We start from the raw sequence: 14,334 nt of genomic DNA on the forward strand, positions 1-14,334 counted from the left end.
TATAAATTATGTAGTTTCCCAGAACAAATCCTGTTGCCTTTAGGAATACTAGAAGATTAGAATAATCATTGCATTTTTGATTAGGGCTAAAGTATACCAAGTCTATATAGTAAAAGCCAATAACTGCAAAAGGATATACATGGGATAGAACAAAGCTTAGAATGCATAAGATGCTGTCTTTGGTTAATTACATATTTTAAATATTTCCCTCATAGCCAATCTAATAAACAATTATTTTTCCGATCACTTTCTAAAACTACACACAAGCAGGATTGGATAAAGGACACAATGAAATAACCATCACAGAACATAATTGAAAACGTTAAGAAGAGTACCCTTGGAGTTTTGCATTGCCGAATATGATTAAAATGACTGGACACAGAGGAAATAATCTTTCGTCCAAATGAAAATTCCAGAATGGGTCATCATAAAAGGTGTGTTGGGGGATCAAACAAAAATAGTACCACCCTCCAGAAGGGCAACAAAAATAAAGAGCGGAAATGAACTAAAAACAGCTCAGCTGAATGTGGTCCACTAGAGTAGAAAGCAAAGTGACTTGTGCAGAGAACTCTTAGTACAACTCAAAGAGCGGTTTTCTATTCTCAGATCCACCACTGCAGGGTGACCTTGAAAACGTCACCGCATCCCTTATTCACTTCTCATTGGTAAGTCTGGGCTAATAACCACAAATGCCCTCATGGGGCTCAGAGCTCAATTACTTAGGGAAAAATACAAAGTACGATTTTTGCTAATGAGCATACAGTCAAGTGGATGAGTCGAAGAAGAACGTTCATTTGAAATTCAACTCCCTAGGCCTGTGAAAAATGATATAAAGAGTGATATCATGTGACCATGACTGGCTTTGAAACATCTTAAAAGCAATGGAACAGTCTTTCTTATTTTTCCTTAAGCTGTGATTCTTCACCGTATTTTGTAAGAAAGCAAATGCAACACTGCATTGGCTTTATGAGTCTCCATCTCCGTTACATTTCAAACATTTAAATAGTTGGTGTTTAGAGATCCAAAAAATAATGAAAACTGATGGCTGTTTGACAATTGGCGATTCCAAAGGATCCTGGTAACATGACACCTTGACAGTCTAATGATGGAACTCTCTGGTGTTTCACCACTCTACGATTCTTTAAAGTTGATTTGCAGAACAAATTAAAAATCAAGGTATTAAAAAACAAATTTAAAAATGGAAAAAACTGGAAAAAAATCAAGAATCCTGAAGTTCATTATATAGAGGAGGCATAACAGGTAGAATAGGATAGAGGTTTCAAAAACCAGCAAGGGAAAGTAACGAGAGAAAAAGTTAACTTTCACAAATAGCATGTATTCAATCCCTTGCTGTGGTATTGCTAGGTAAAACCAATTTCACAGACCAGTTCTCTATCCTCTTCTAGAAGTGGATATTATAAAGCAGCATGGCCTAGTGGTTAGACCCCAGGCCTGGGAGTCAGAAGGACCTGGGTTCTAATCCTAGCTCTGCCACTTGTCTGCTGTGTGACCTTGGACAAGTCACTTCACCTCTCTGTGCTGTTATCTCATTTGTAAAATGGGCATTAAGACTGTGAGTGAGACTTGTGCCCAATTTGATTAGCTTGATGCCACCCCAGCACTTGGTACAGTGCCTGGAACATAGTAAGTCCTTAGCAAATATCATAAAAAAAAAAAAACAAACCAAAAGAGACTTTATATCTACTGCAGTGAGACTCAGTGTTAGTAAGTAAAGGGTGACAGGAAGTTCTCAACGTTTAGAGACCTAGAGCCAGATTCTCCCATTGCCTAAGCCACTCCTATTCATAAGAAAGGGACACATCTGCCTTCAGTATCACCAGTGCCTAGTTGAGGCACTGCACCAGGACAGAATTTCATCTGTTAAAGAAGCCTTGCTTTTCTAATATAAAACATAAAGCTAACCAATATCAAGCTTAAAAGGACAATTGGCTTGTCTGATCAACAGCAGTCAGTAGTAATATTCAGCAGCTCATCGGACAGAAGTGCTTAGGACCGGGCTCTGCATACAGTAGGCGCTCAGGTCTTTTGAACCACATTTTCATACACAGAAACACCACTGTAAAACAAAATCCTTGTAGTCAGCCACAAAATTCATGCAAGTTGGAAAGAATAAGATTCCTGAATACAATTAGAGGAATACTTTTGATGTCAATAGAGGAACTAAAATTTTACTTGAAAATCTTTATTTTGGCTACTTCCTAAAGAAAATCTTTTATTAGTATTCTTAAGCTTGGGAAATATTCACAAAAATGCTTTACTCCCCCTTAGAAGCCCCTCTTTCCTCCAAACCTCAAAGCATTTGCTTCTCTTTAACCAGAAATAACTTTAAATGAAGAAATATTTTGGAAGGCATATTTGAGACACTTGGAAGTAATAAAAGTTGAGACAATTAAATATTGTTTTAAAGCATCCTACTAATGAACAAATGAATATCAACTAGAAATCGCCTTCTACCAAACAACTACCCAATGCCCAGCAGAAAAGACAGATTTTTACATAATTTGAAATTCCAGATGTTTCTTGAAGTCCAAACTTTTCCTCAGAGAGGGACCTACATCCAGTAAACTGATCCAAGATATTTCCACAATTGTCTGGAGAAAGAGAAGTTACCATTCACATGCTCCTGGCTGAAACCTCTTCTTACTGAGAGCTAGGATAGGAGCTTTCTTTGTGACTTCTTTGTTAATAGTTCTGTTTATTTTATTTTATTTTATTTTTTTTGCTCATGGCATGAATTACTGAGACTATGTCCTCCTTTTTCCCCTCTACCATGCTGTCAAGTTTTCTTTTTTCTACTTCGGTTAACATGCAGCTCTAAATCTGTATTTGGTTTTTATTAAAGTCAAATTCCAGTTTCCTGTTTAAGCTTACAGAGGATCTGGTTTAGAATTCTGATGTTGGGAAAACCAACCCAAACTAAATAGAAATCTAAAAGAGCCAAGGGGAACTTATATTCTTCTTATACACTTTCGGTTCATTCCACCCACTGGAAGGACCCGGAGAAATTACTCCAACTGTAGATCCCAGGGTAACATAATAATCTCTTTCATGTTCATTTCTTAATCTTATGAGGCACACGGATACATACTAGTCTCACAATTTCAAGCTACAATAAGGTCTTTCCAGAAAGTCACATTGCTGGATCAAAGAAATTTAAGATTAAGTTCATATCCCTAAAGACTATTTAAATCAGCACAACCCACTGAAAAATTAGCCAGTCCATTTGTATCCAACAGTTACAAAACTAAAAATCTACATCTTTTCTATGCATGCTCAAAACTACCCTAGGATTTAGATTCTTGAGTTGGGGTGGGGGGGCGCAAAATAATCCGCACGCTCTTTAGAAACAACTGAAGTCAATTTTACTCACACCTCATGTGTGAATGATGCAGTTCCAGATGCCGTACAATAGTTTAGCCTAAACGAGACTGTCACTGTCCAAGAAACACTTGGGATCTGAAGTTCGGATCACCAAGGAGAAACAGTAAATCCGAGGTTTCACAGGACGCTGATTAGAAACCACGACCTACTGTCGTCTTAACAAACATTCAGGAAGTACTTCCAAACTGCTTTTATTTTGTATGGTCTTTTCCTTGGGGTAAGAAGGGTCGACCAATGCGATCAAATGAAGATCAAAGATGTCCTCTCCTTCTGCCCATTTAGAGTTTCTCACTTACCGGAGTCCCGGGATCTGTGACTTCCTCACAGTTGTAGCCATAGTAGTCAGGGGTTTTATCCAATTTCTGCATCTTTCCCTGAGCTCTTACTCCCTTATCCGTGTGACAAGAATGGCATGGTGGTGCATTGCCCATACCAGCTCTGCTCTTCCCTGCTATCAACGGGTCCGTCCATGCACTGCATGGAGCCCGTGAAGTTTCCAGGGACACTCTAATGTTAGCAATCCATAGAGGTGGTCCCCTGCTCCTCCCTGGTATGCCCCTACATGCTCTTCCCTGGTCCTCCCCATCTGCTGGCTGTCCTGCGTAAGAGAGAACTCAAAACCCCAGCAACTGCAAGCAATGTGCAGTGACCATTTCCAATTCAGGCTCTGCCTGTCTATTTTTACACCTACCAGGCCAGCTATGCATGTCAATGTAGTCCGGGGAGGGGTTTGAGTGAATAAGGGGCGGGGGGGGGGGGGGGGGTGAGGGGGTGTTCTGCTCTTCGGCACGCTACCACCCTGCCTAGCACATAGACGAAGAGTCCTACTGTGTGAAATGCCTCTACATGTGAGAGTTATTGAATTACGCAGTGCATGCCTTTGAATGTTTTGATTTTGTTCCCACTGTTCACTGTCTCTTTGTTTACACAAAGCACTGAATTTTGTTAAAGCCTTGGGACTTCCCAACATAAAAGAGGAAACTTTTTTTCTTGTAATTACATAACACAAATGGCATCTACTTGGTATTTATACCACACATGGTAAATCAAACTGTATAATTAGTGTATTTTCCACAGCCATTTGCAGAAAATGGCTAATTATCCATTCAAGATTTAATATTCATTGGAAAACCATTACTCCAAATGGGCCCATTTGGGACTGATACATATGTTGTGCCAGAAATACAATAGTAATTCATCATTCGAGACTGTGCCCTGTGGGAAATAAAATCTCAAATACCTGGTTGAAAAGGTTTTCTTTTTTTTTTTTTGAAGTTCTATCAAAAATTATTGATCATTCATATTTACTAAGCACTTATTCTATGCTGAGCACTATACTAAGCATTTGGAAGAATACATTATAACAGAGTGGGTAGACACTTTCCCTGTCCACAGGGAGCTTACGGTCTAGAGAATAAGAATCACCTTAAGTTTAAGTTACCAAATGACCTTGGCTATCAACACAGATCAGCCACCCACTCAACATTTTCCAGTGATTTGAACTTAGTGTCCAAACCACACGCTGCCGGGAAATTTTTCTTCCGGAGAAGCATCATGGTCTAGTGGAAGGAGCAGGGGCCTGGGAGTCAGGGGTTGCGGGTTCTTATCCCTGCTGTGCCGTGAGTCTACTTAGGCAAGTCATTTAACTTCCCTGTGCCTCAGTTACCTCATCTGAAACATGGGGCTCAATATTGCGAGCCCCCTTAGGGACAACCTGATTACCCTGTACCTACCCCACTCCTTAAAACAGTGCATGGCACTTAATATTCTTAATATTAGACTGTGAGCCCCATGAGAGGCAGGGATCGTGTCTAATTCCCACCTCTGTATTCCCTCCTAGCTGTTAGTCTTGATGATGTTGTCTTGTTTTGTTTTGTTCTGTTTTGCTTTGCCGTCTGTCTCCCCTGTTTAGACTGTGAGCCCGTTATGGGGCAGGGATTGTCTCTGTGTGTTGCCGAATTGTCCATTCCAAGCGCTCAGTACAGTGCTCTGCACATAGTAAGCACTTAATAAATACCACTGAGTGAGTGAATAATACATACAAACTTAATAAAATGAAGGCAGATCATTGAAGATTTAGCAAAATATCGTTTCGACATCAATTAAATAAGTGGTAAATGAAGAATTTTCCATTAAGATGACACCAACATTAGTGTTGGTTGTTTCTGTTGGTATAGTTTAGGAACTTCTTTAAACTATTGATATTTTCTTCCAGTGTGACTTATTTGGTTAATGAATTCTTTCTATTACCTAAAGACACTTATTTATTGTTTGTGTGAACCTTCTGGGTAAATCTTTATAATCATTCTTGATTCTTCCGTAATTTGGTGTTTATGTAAGTTCAGAAGGCACCAATAAGACCACTGTAAACTAGATGGTGATATTTTTGGCATTTTGAGTCCCTGAGTCCTCGAAGTACCTTAAAGGAGAAACATCATTTGTCTTTTGCTTTACCCTCAAACTCTTTCAAGACATATGAAGATCAGTATAAACATAAGGGTGTCCTTATACACCAATATGTTACGGGGCTGTTAGGCTGATTCAATTTGGGTGGTTGAAATTAACTGGGGAATACTTCCTGGAGGAGGTGGGATTTCAAGGGGAAGGGAGTTCCTGGCATGAGCAAGGGATTTGAGGCAAAAGAGAGGCATGGAGAGAAGGTGAACTTGGATGAAGCAAGAGCATAAACTGGAGTAACCATGGAGTGATAACCTGTGTAAGACGATGAAAGCTAGTAAAACCTTGAATCATTATCAATTGAACGTTTGTTAACCAGTGGTGAAGAGTTTCTGTTTGAGGGGGAAGGTGATGGATAATTCAGGAGGTTTGGATAGTGGAGAGATGTGCTGAATGATGATTTAGAAAGATGATGATGGTGATATTTGTGAAGCACTTACTATATTCTATAGCACTGTACTAAGCACTGGGGTAGACATAAGGTAATCATGTCCCGTATGGGGCTCTCTTGGTCTAAACAGGAGGGAGAACAAGTATTGAACCCCTCTTTGCTTATGAAGAACTGAGGCCCAGAGGAGTGAAGTAACTTGCCAAGGATCATACAGAAGACAAGTGGCGGAGCCAGGATTAGAACTCAGGTCTTTCGGCTCCTAGGCTCTTGCCACTAGGCCACACATCTCTAGAAAGATGTTCTTGACAGCAGAGTATTAACTAACCCAAAAAGCTCATAGGATAGCAATAAAGAGGGTGATGCAGTAGCCAGGAGTGTAGTCCAGAAAATGACTAGAGCTTGGACTAAGTTGGTAGTTATCTGGATGTAGAGGAAGGGATAATTCCGGGATATGTTGTGGAGGAGACATTGGAAGGATTTAGCATGAGGCTAGTTGAAGGTTATGTTGTCAAATGGGTGGGTAAGCCAAAGCAGCATGGTGTAGTGGATAGAGCATGGGCCCGGGAGTCAAAAGGTTCTAATCCTGGCTCTACCACATGTCTGTTGTGTGATCTGGGGCAAGTCACTTCACTTCTCTGTGCCTCAGTTACCTCATCTGGAAAATGGGGAATGAGAGAGATCCCCACGTGGGACAGGAAACTGTGTCCAACCTGATTTGCTTGTATCACCCTAGGACTTAGTACAGTGCCTGGCACATAGTAAGCACTTAAATACCAGAGTTATTATTCAGCGCTTAGTACAGTGACTGGCACACAGTTAGGTTTTTAACAAATACTATTATGATTATTGAGAAGATGAGTTCAACTCAACATGAGGAGATGTCTTAGAAGCAGGAGAAAATGCAAGATTGTATAGGAGGAAAGTGATCAGGGCTAGTGAAGTAGATTTTGGGAATCAGCTGCATAAAATTGATAGCTCTAGACTGTAGCTCCTTCTGAGCGGGGAACATGTCAACAAACTATGTTGTATTATACTCTCCCAAGTACTTACTAAAGAAAAATTATTTTTTTCTTTGATTAGAGTTTCTCTGTTACGTTACCTGGGTTCTACTTTTCAACGTCATCATAAATTAGTCTGCAATTTAATACACATCAGAATTTAGGCAAATGGGTAAAGGGTTTTAGCATCTATGAAGACACCCCCACCAAAAAAAACCCATATATAAATATATTGAGAGAGAGAGAAAGAGAGAGAGAGAATATGAATGAATGAATTGTACCTTGGGAGTGAAATGGTAAAACTTCACAATAATACAACCTTGGTTAGATAGTTTGCATCTTGCCGTGACATGTGAAAATGTCCTTGAAAGTATTCCTACAAAAGGCTACTCAATCACATGGATATTAGGACAGTTTCACATTTGGTTACCTTTAAACAAAGAGCTTGATGATGTTCGAACATTTTAAATACACCTATACCACTAATGCAGTACTATGCATATAAGGAATTCCAATTGTTTCAATTCTGCACTGTAGATAACCTGACAATCTATAATATTTTGGTTCAGAACAGTCAACTCCATTATTAAGGTTCAAACAATAAATTTGATTATTTTTAATCCTAAATTGACATAATCTGGTTTACAGTCAGATTTTTCTTGTATTTGATTATTTTGAAAAACGCACCCAGGGTGCATTTTCAAAATCTTCAGGTTATTTCACAACCATGTCCCCATGTCCCTATTAAAGCATCTGACATACGTTTTATATGAATCTATTAAAACTTAGAACATAAGGAATTGTAGTGTCTCTAAAGAAGTCATGCTTGCCCAAAAATATTTGTCAGGCTCTACAGAACTCTAGACAAAGTAAACTGGAACATTATATAGTTCTAAAATCCACAAGCAAAGATAATATATAAAATTATGTTCCTAAATACTGGATAGGACAGAAGCAAAAAATGGGAGAGGCACTCTGTAATCGTTATCATAACAAAGGAATTTAACACTCTTATTGGAGAAAGTCAAAATAATTATACGGATATTAAATTTTAGTTAAAATGTGATATTTAGGGAAAAACAAAACTAGAAAGGCATATTGCCTACAAAAAGCCAGTCTGCTTTTCAATCGTTCTCATAAAATGCGTGCCATAGATCAAGAATAATAATAAAACACAAAAAAACCAAAGAGGAAACTTGCATGGCTGACAGGAAGTGTAAAGGTTCTTTCTCCCAAGGAAAATTAAAAATATCCTTTTAAAAAAAATAAACCAGTCCTATGCAAAGCACTCGAGACGGTGCTGCTGCCTGGAACAACAGATACAAATGTCCACTTGATATCTGAATCACTAGCCTCTCTCTAGATTGGAAGCTCATTGTGGGCAGGGAACTTGTCAGCCAACACTGCAATACTGTACTCTGCCAAGTGCTTAGTCGAGTGCTCTGCACACAGTAAGCTCTCAATAAATACCACTACTTGATTGACTGATGAGCCTGGGTTTCACTAGTTTTAGAATCTCATTTTACAACTCTTGAACAGTTCCTGTTTTTAACCATTACATGCAGGTGGCATAGTCAGCACCATGCTGAGTCAAGTAGAATCTTTAGGTCCAAAATCATCTTTTTGCCGATGCCACATTTCCAAGGCTCTCTTTTCATCAATAGCTTTCTTTTGCTTTGCCTCAAGCACATCACAGAGGGATTTTGTGAAGCGTAGTTTCAAACTTCCAGTCAGTTTCAGGGGTCAAGTATTCTTAGTCCTGACTTTAATTACTGTGTAATTATTTTGTTTCCTTTAACCTTCAGGGATTCTGAGTTTTCTTTTTTGGTTCTCCCCACAGTGCCTGCCCCCAGAGTATTCCTATTCCCCATCCCACACCTTGCTTCTCCTAAAAAGACTAGACTATAAGCTCCTTGTGGCAAGGATAACATCCCTAAATCTGTTGTATGTTCTCAAGCACTTAGTACAGTGCTCTGTACAGTAAATGCTCAATAAATATCACTGATCAATTGATAAAAAGCTAGTTTTGTCCTTAAGGTGTTAATTTTTCACTTTTAGTAAATATGTCCTGTTTTCACTCATTGACCAGCGCTCTCAAAGTCATGATAGACTATTTCTCCCTGGGATATCCCACTTCAGAGGAATATGCAGTCACCGGAACACTATTTAGTGCTACATACATGAAACACAAAACTTCAGTCATCAGGATAACTCCTCCAATTTTAACTTTTCATGGTTACTTGGCCATCAGGACCATTCCTGAACTAGAATAACTAATTTCATTTAATGAAAAAAGAACATCTGCAAGCAAAATGTTCCCTAGAATAGTCTAAGGTCTAAAACTGACAGGACAAGCCACTTCAACCAAGTAGCAATTGCATGCATTCACATGAAAAAGTAAAGCACAAAGAGTCAAACAGCTTCAAAATCCTTGGAGATTCTGAGCTGCTGGGGTTTCCTATGTTCTACCTTTACTGGATGCAAATAACTAATTCAGGACACTTCACGGCTGTGAAAATAGGAATTTCTAATGGGCAGTTTCACATCCTCAGTGAGCTGCTCCAGCCACAGCCTGATGTTTTTTCCAGAAAAAAAAAAAAATAGCCCCATCTCGATAGTTCCTGATCAAAGTCCAAACAGGAAAAGCCATAGTTGAAGAATGGGCATTTCTCCTGACTCCTCCTCCTCAGCAAATCCCTTCAGGCTGTAGCCTGAGCCACTGGGCCTTCTCCACTGGGTCCTCAGACAAACAGCAAGAGCATTACGGAAATTCCATCAACCAGAGGGTAGGGCCGGAAAATGCAGTACGCATCACTGACTTAGAAATACTGCTTGAAAAAAGTCGGTATCTGAGTGGACTGCTTGACCATGAGCAAGGGGCAAGCTTTTTACCACAGAAGAACAGTGTTACTGTTGTTGCTTAAAAAAAAAAATGCTTCAAAGTCATTTGGTCACATTACTCACAAAGCAAATATTTTCACGTTTGATCAAATTATTTGGGGCATATTCTAACAACAACAGTATTTCATCTCCAAGTCTCCAGGATGGGGCATAATGTGAGGTTCCCATGCTCTTACTATTATTATTTTGTCTGCTCTGCTATGTTTCAAATCTATGGAAACAGAAAAGGATTTAAGGATGGAGAACAAAGGCCCGCTTCTTATTTATAATATTATGAAAGTGACTATTGAAGCTCCCTGTAGCAGCAAGCCCGAGAAACAGCTACTGCCCGGCCTTCTGATCCAGCTTTAAAACAAAAACAAACAACAAAAGACTAAACACTAATATCCTCCTGAGAGCTAACTGTTTGGCTTCAGTTCTGGCTTCAAAACTAAATATTAGGCTTCTGGACACATCAAGATATGCTAAAAGTGATTCAGGAAAAACATCATCCACAGCTTTTATAATAGGCCCTCACTAATGCTTCATAAGAAACCATAAAAACAGCAAGTGTCAATGACTGCACATTCATTCATTCATTCAATAGTATTTATTGAGCACTTACTATGTGCAGAGCACTGTACCATGCGCTTGGAATAAACAAGTCGGCAACAGATAGAGACAGTCCCTGCCGTTTGACGGGCTTACAGTCTAATCGGGGGAGACGGACAGAGAAGAACAATGGCAATAAATAGAGTCAAGGGGAAGAACATCTCGTAAAAACAATGGCAACTAAATAGAATCAAGGTGATGTACATTTCATTAACAAAATAAATAGGATATCAAAATAGTGCCAGAATATAATAGTTCCAGTGGTTTCTAATAAATCCCATAAATGTACCATTAATCTAATTCTTCCTCCATTCTCATTTGAGGAACTGTACGTTGACATTTTAGCACTAGCCTAACAGCATGTGAGGACACTCATACTTAGGACGGGGGAAGAGGATAAAGGAGGAGGAGAATTAACAAAAGCAAACAAGAGAAACATCTCGAATTACATCCAAGTTCCAGTAGAGAGTAGATAGGATTAAGTGATTCCTAGAAACCCAAGCCACTTTCTTTGAAGTAAACTGCAGTCAAAATTCACTCAGAAAATCCATAGAAAGAAAAAGTCACCAAGCAATTTAAGGGAGCTAAATCTGTCCACTTACTAGTGTAGCGAGAGCTTAAGTACCATGTTTAAGTTACTAAATCAACAGGAGGAAGCTGAGGTAGCTCCTTCCTGGAACTCCCTCCAAGCCAGCATGCTCCCATCTTCCAAGCCTTATGAAAATCACCATACCTTCCTGGATTTAGCTCTCATTCCCCCCAACCCTATTTCGCTCCCTCCCGCCACACTCAGACACTTAATCCCACCCCATCAGCATTTATATACTCACCCTACTCCTTCCCACACAGCACCCATGCACAAATGCTTATACTTGGCTGCCTACCTTACCTGTAGTTTACTTTAATGTCTGCCTACCCCACTAGACTGTAAGCTAGAGAAACCGTGGCCTAGTGGAAAAACTTCAGGCTGGCAATCAGAGGACCTGGATTCCAATCCCAATTCTGCCACTTGTCTGCTGTGTTACCTTAGACAAATCATTTCATTTCTCTGGGCCTCGGTTTGTAAAATGGGGATTAAGACCGAGGGGGACAGAGACTGTGTACAATTTGATTAGCTTGTATCTAACCTAGAGCTTAGTACAGTGCCTGCTGCATAGTAAGCACTTAAGTAACTTAAAAAGAGAAGAAAAATGTTCCTTGAAAGCAGTGGTGTCTACTGACTGTATTCAATCGTATTTATTGAGCACTTAGAGTGTGCAAAGCACTGTACTAATTGCTTGGGAGAGCACAATAAAACAATAAACAGACATATTCCCTGCCCACAATGAGCTTTCAGCCTAGAGGATAAGCTTTGAACTCTCCCAAGCAATGAGTACAGTGCTCTATAAAAAGCAAGCTCTCTTTAAATACCACTGATTGACTGATATCTCAGGTATACAGCGTATCACTTCAGCTCCTTCTATCCTGCCCCCCTTAGTCTCCTAAGAAATTCTAAACAGGCTGATGAGAGGTTCCAGGTTCTGTCTTGTCCCCACTCTGAAGTTCCTCAGGCCCTATTCTACTGCTCAAACAGCCTCTGCTTCTGAAAGGGATCAATTGTATTTATTGAGCACTTACTGTGTACAGAGCACTGTACTAAGCGCTTGGGAGAGTACAATATAACGGAGCTGGTAAACATATTCCCCTGCCCAAAAATGAGCTTACAGTCTAGAGGGAAGAAAGGCAAAGGGACAGGCGGTTATGATGGCATCAGATAAATTGAGATTTTCTTTTTTCTATGACTGACCAGAATCTTAGACTGTGAGCCCCTTGTGGGACAGGGACTGTGTCCAACGTGATTACCTTGTATCTATCCCAGCACTTAGTACAGTATTTGCACATGGTAAGTGTTTAACAGATATTATTGTTATTATTATTATTATGCAGATCAACAAGGATTGCTAATTTTCTACTGTTTGGGAAAGATAGATTATGCTGATATCAATTTTCAAACACCCAAAATAAGTTAATGAAAATCAGACCTACTTACTGTTCATTTTCCAAATTAGTTCTCTTTGGGACTAATCAATTCTTAAACTTGGGGAAGTCATACTGTTTGCAGCTTAACATATTAAAACAATAACTTATTTTAGACAAGTGTATCAATGACAAAACTTAGTAATGACCTCCATAATGACAACAAAAACATACATCATGCTAATTATTTTATCAGTTTTTGAGGATTCTGGTTGACTGTTGTCCAGGAAGGGTATTTATCTTGTACTTGGAAACCAAGCAACATCAACAGAAAATTTAAGCCTCTAGAAATATGTTTCACTCTAAAAATGAAATTGACAATATACATTATATAAAAGTGAAAAGTCATCACCAAGTTGTTTTAATTCTGAAACTTTAAGCTCAATCATTAAGCTTGTTCCCACTGTCATTTCTCTAAATATTTAATTTTAAGTGACATTATTCAAAAAATAGCAGCCACATTGATCTAGATCACTAAAAATATTTTATAGGAATACAAGATTTATCATCTTAATAAGCTTTGAAAAATGGGGATGAAACTATTACCTTTAATTTCAATTTGCCCTCTATAATTCATTACTGAATTCAGTTTTCCATTGATCTTAGACAACTGTAGCATCTTCATTAACTTGGAACTATCCTGTTAACTTGGAACTATCCTGCTACTGAGCATCAGGAGAAATCCTATAAAAACTGGATTTCCTGCAATTTCAGATATGTAATTCAAAGCACGATCAGTAATAAGTAAAAAATGATAAATCTTCAGGTTTCAGTTAGCCACTTAATTTTGCAAAGCACTGCTCAAAGGCGAATGATAAGTCTGATAAAGAGACTGAGGAGGAAATCTGATAATTACACTCTTCAGAACAGAAGCAACAATTAAATTAATAAAGAAAATCTCTGCAGATGTTTACTTACATTATGTTTCTTAACCGCTATGTTTTATCTATTTTTTTGTAGAGGTAACAAAAGCATCGTGGCCTAGTGGAAAGAGCACAGGCCTGGGAGTCAGAGGACTTGGGTTCTAATACCAACCCAGCCACTTGCCTGCTATGAGACCTTGGGCAAGATAACTTCTCTGTGTCTCAGTTATCTCATCTGTAAAATGGGAAATAATAATAAGGTTGGTATTTGTTAAGCGCTTACTATGTGCAGATCACTGTTCTAAGCACTGGGGTAGATACAGGGTCATCAGGTTGTCCCACGTGAGGCTCACAGTTAATCCCCATTTTACAGATGAGGGAACTGAGGCACAGAGAAGTTATGTGACTTGCCCACAGTCACACAGCTGACAAGTGGCAGCGTTGGGATTCGAACCCATGACATCTGACTCCCAAGCCCGGGCTCTTTCCACTAAGCCACGCTGCTTCTCTAAGCTAAGACTGTGAGTCATATGTGGGACAGATACTGTGTCCAACCTGATTATCTTATATCTACCCCAACACTTAGTATTAGTGCTTGGAATATACTAAGCGCTTCACAAATACCATTTTTAAAAAAGTAGACCAATATAAATAGGTTCTTTCTAAATGTCCCAAACTGGCATTCCGTATAGCAATCTCTTCTGATTTTTTATAA

General features: G+C 39.1%; 1 protein-coding gene across 50 annotated transcripts in view; it reads right to left on the bottom strand.

The window, feature by feature from the left end:
• Positions 1–14,334, bottom strand: part of ANK2 (ankyrin 2) — a 576,252-nt gene that overhangs the window by 206,819 nt on the left and 355,099 nt on the right. For 9 of the 50 annotated variants that reach the window (XM_039913766.1, XM_039913798.1, XM_039913768.1 and 6 more), the window contains exon 1: positions 3,699–3,913. The exons of 19 other annotated variants lie outside the window; for them this stretch is intronic. In XM_039913766.1, the coding sequence (XP_039769700.1) occupies positions 3,699–3,833 (135 nt within the window). In that variant the 5' untranslated portion in view covers positions 3,834–3,913. Of the gene's footprint in view, positions 1–3,698; positions 3,918–14,334 lie in introns of those variants that run through there. 22 more of the 50 variants (XM_039913755.1, XM_039913753.1, XM_039913754.1 and 19 more) reach the window with 7 other exon arrangements.

The sequence above is a fragment of the Ornithorhynchus anatinus genome, chromosome 12 (assembly GCF_004115215.2).
Source record: "Ornithorhynchus anatinus isolate Pmale09 chromosome 12, mOrnAna1.pri.v4, whole genome shotgun sequence".
In the NCBI taxonomy this organism is placed as follows: Eukaryota; Metazoa; Chordata; class Mammalia; order Monotremata; family Ornithorhynchidae; genus Ornithorhynchus; species Ornithorhynchus anatinus.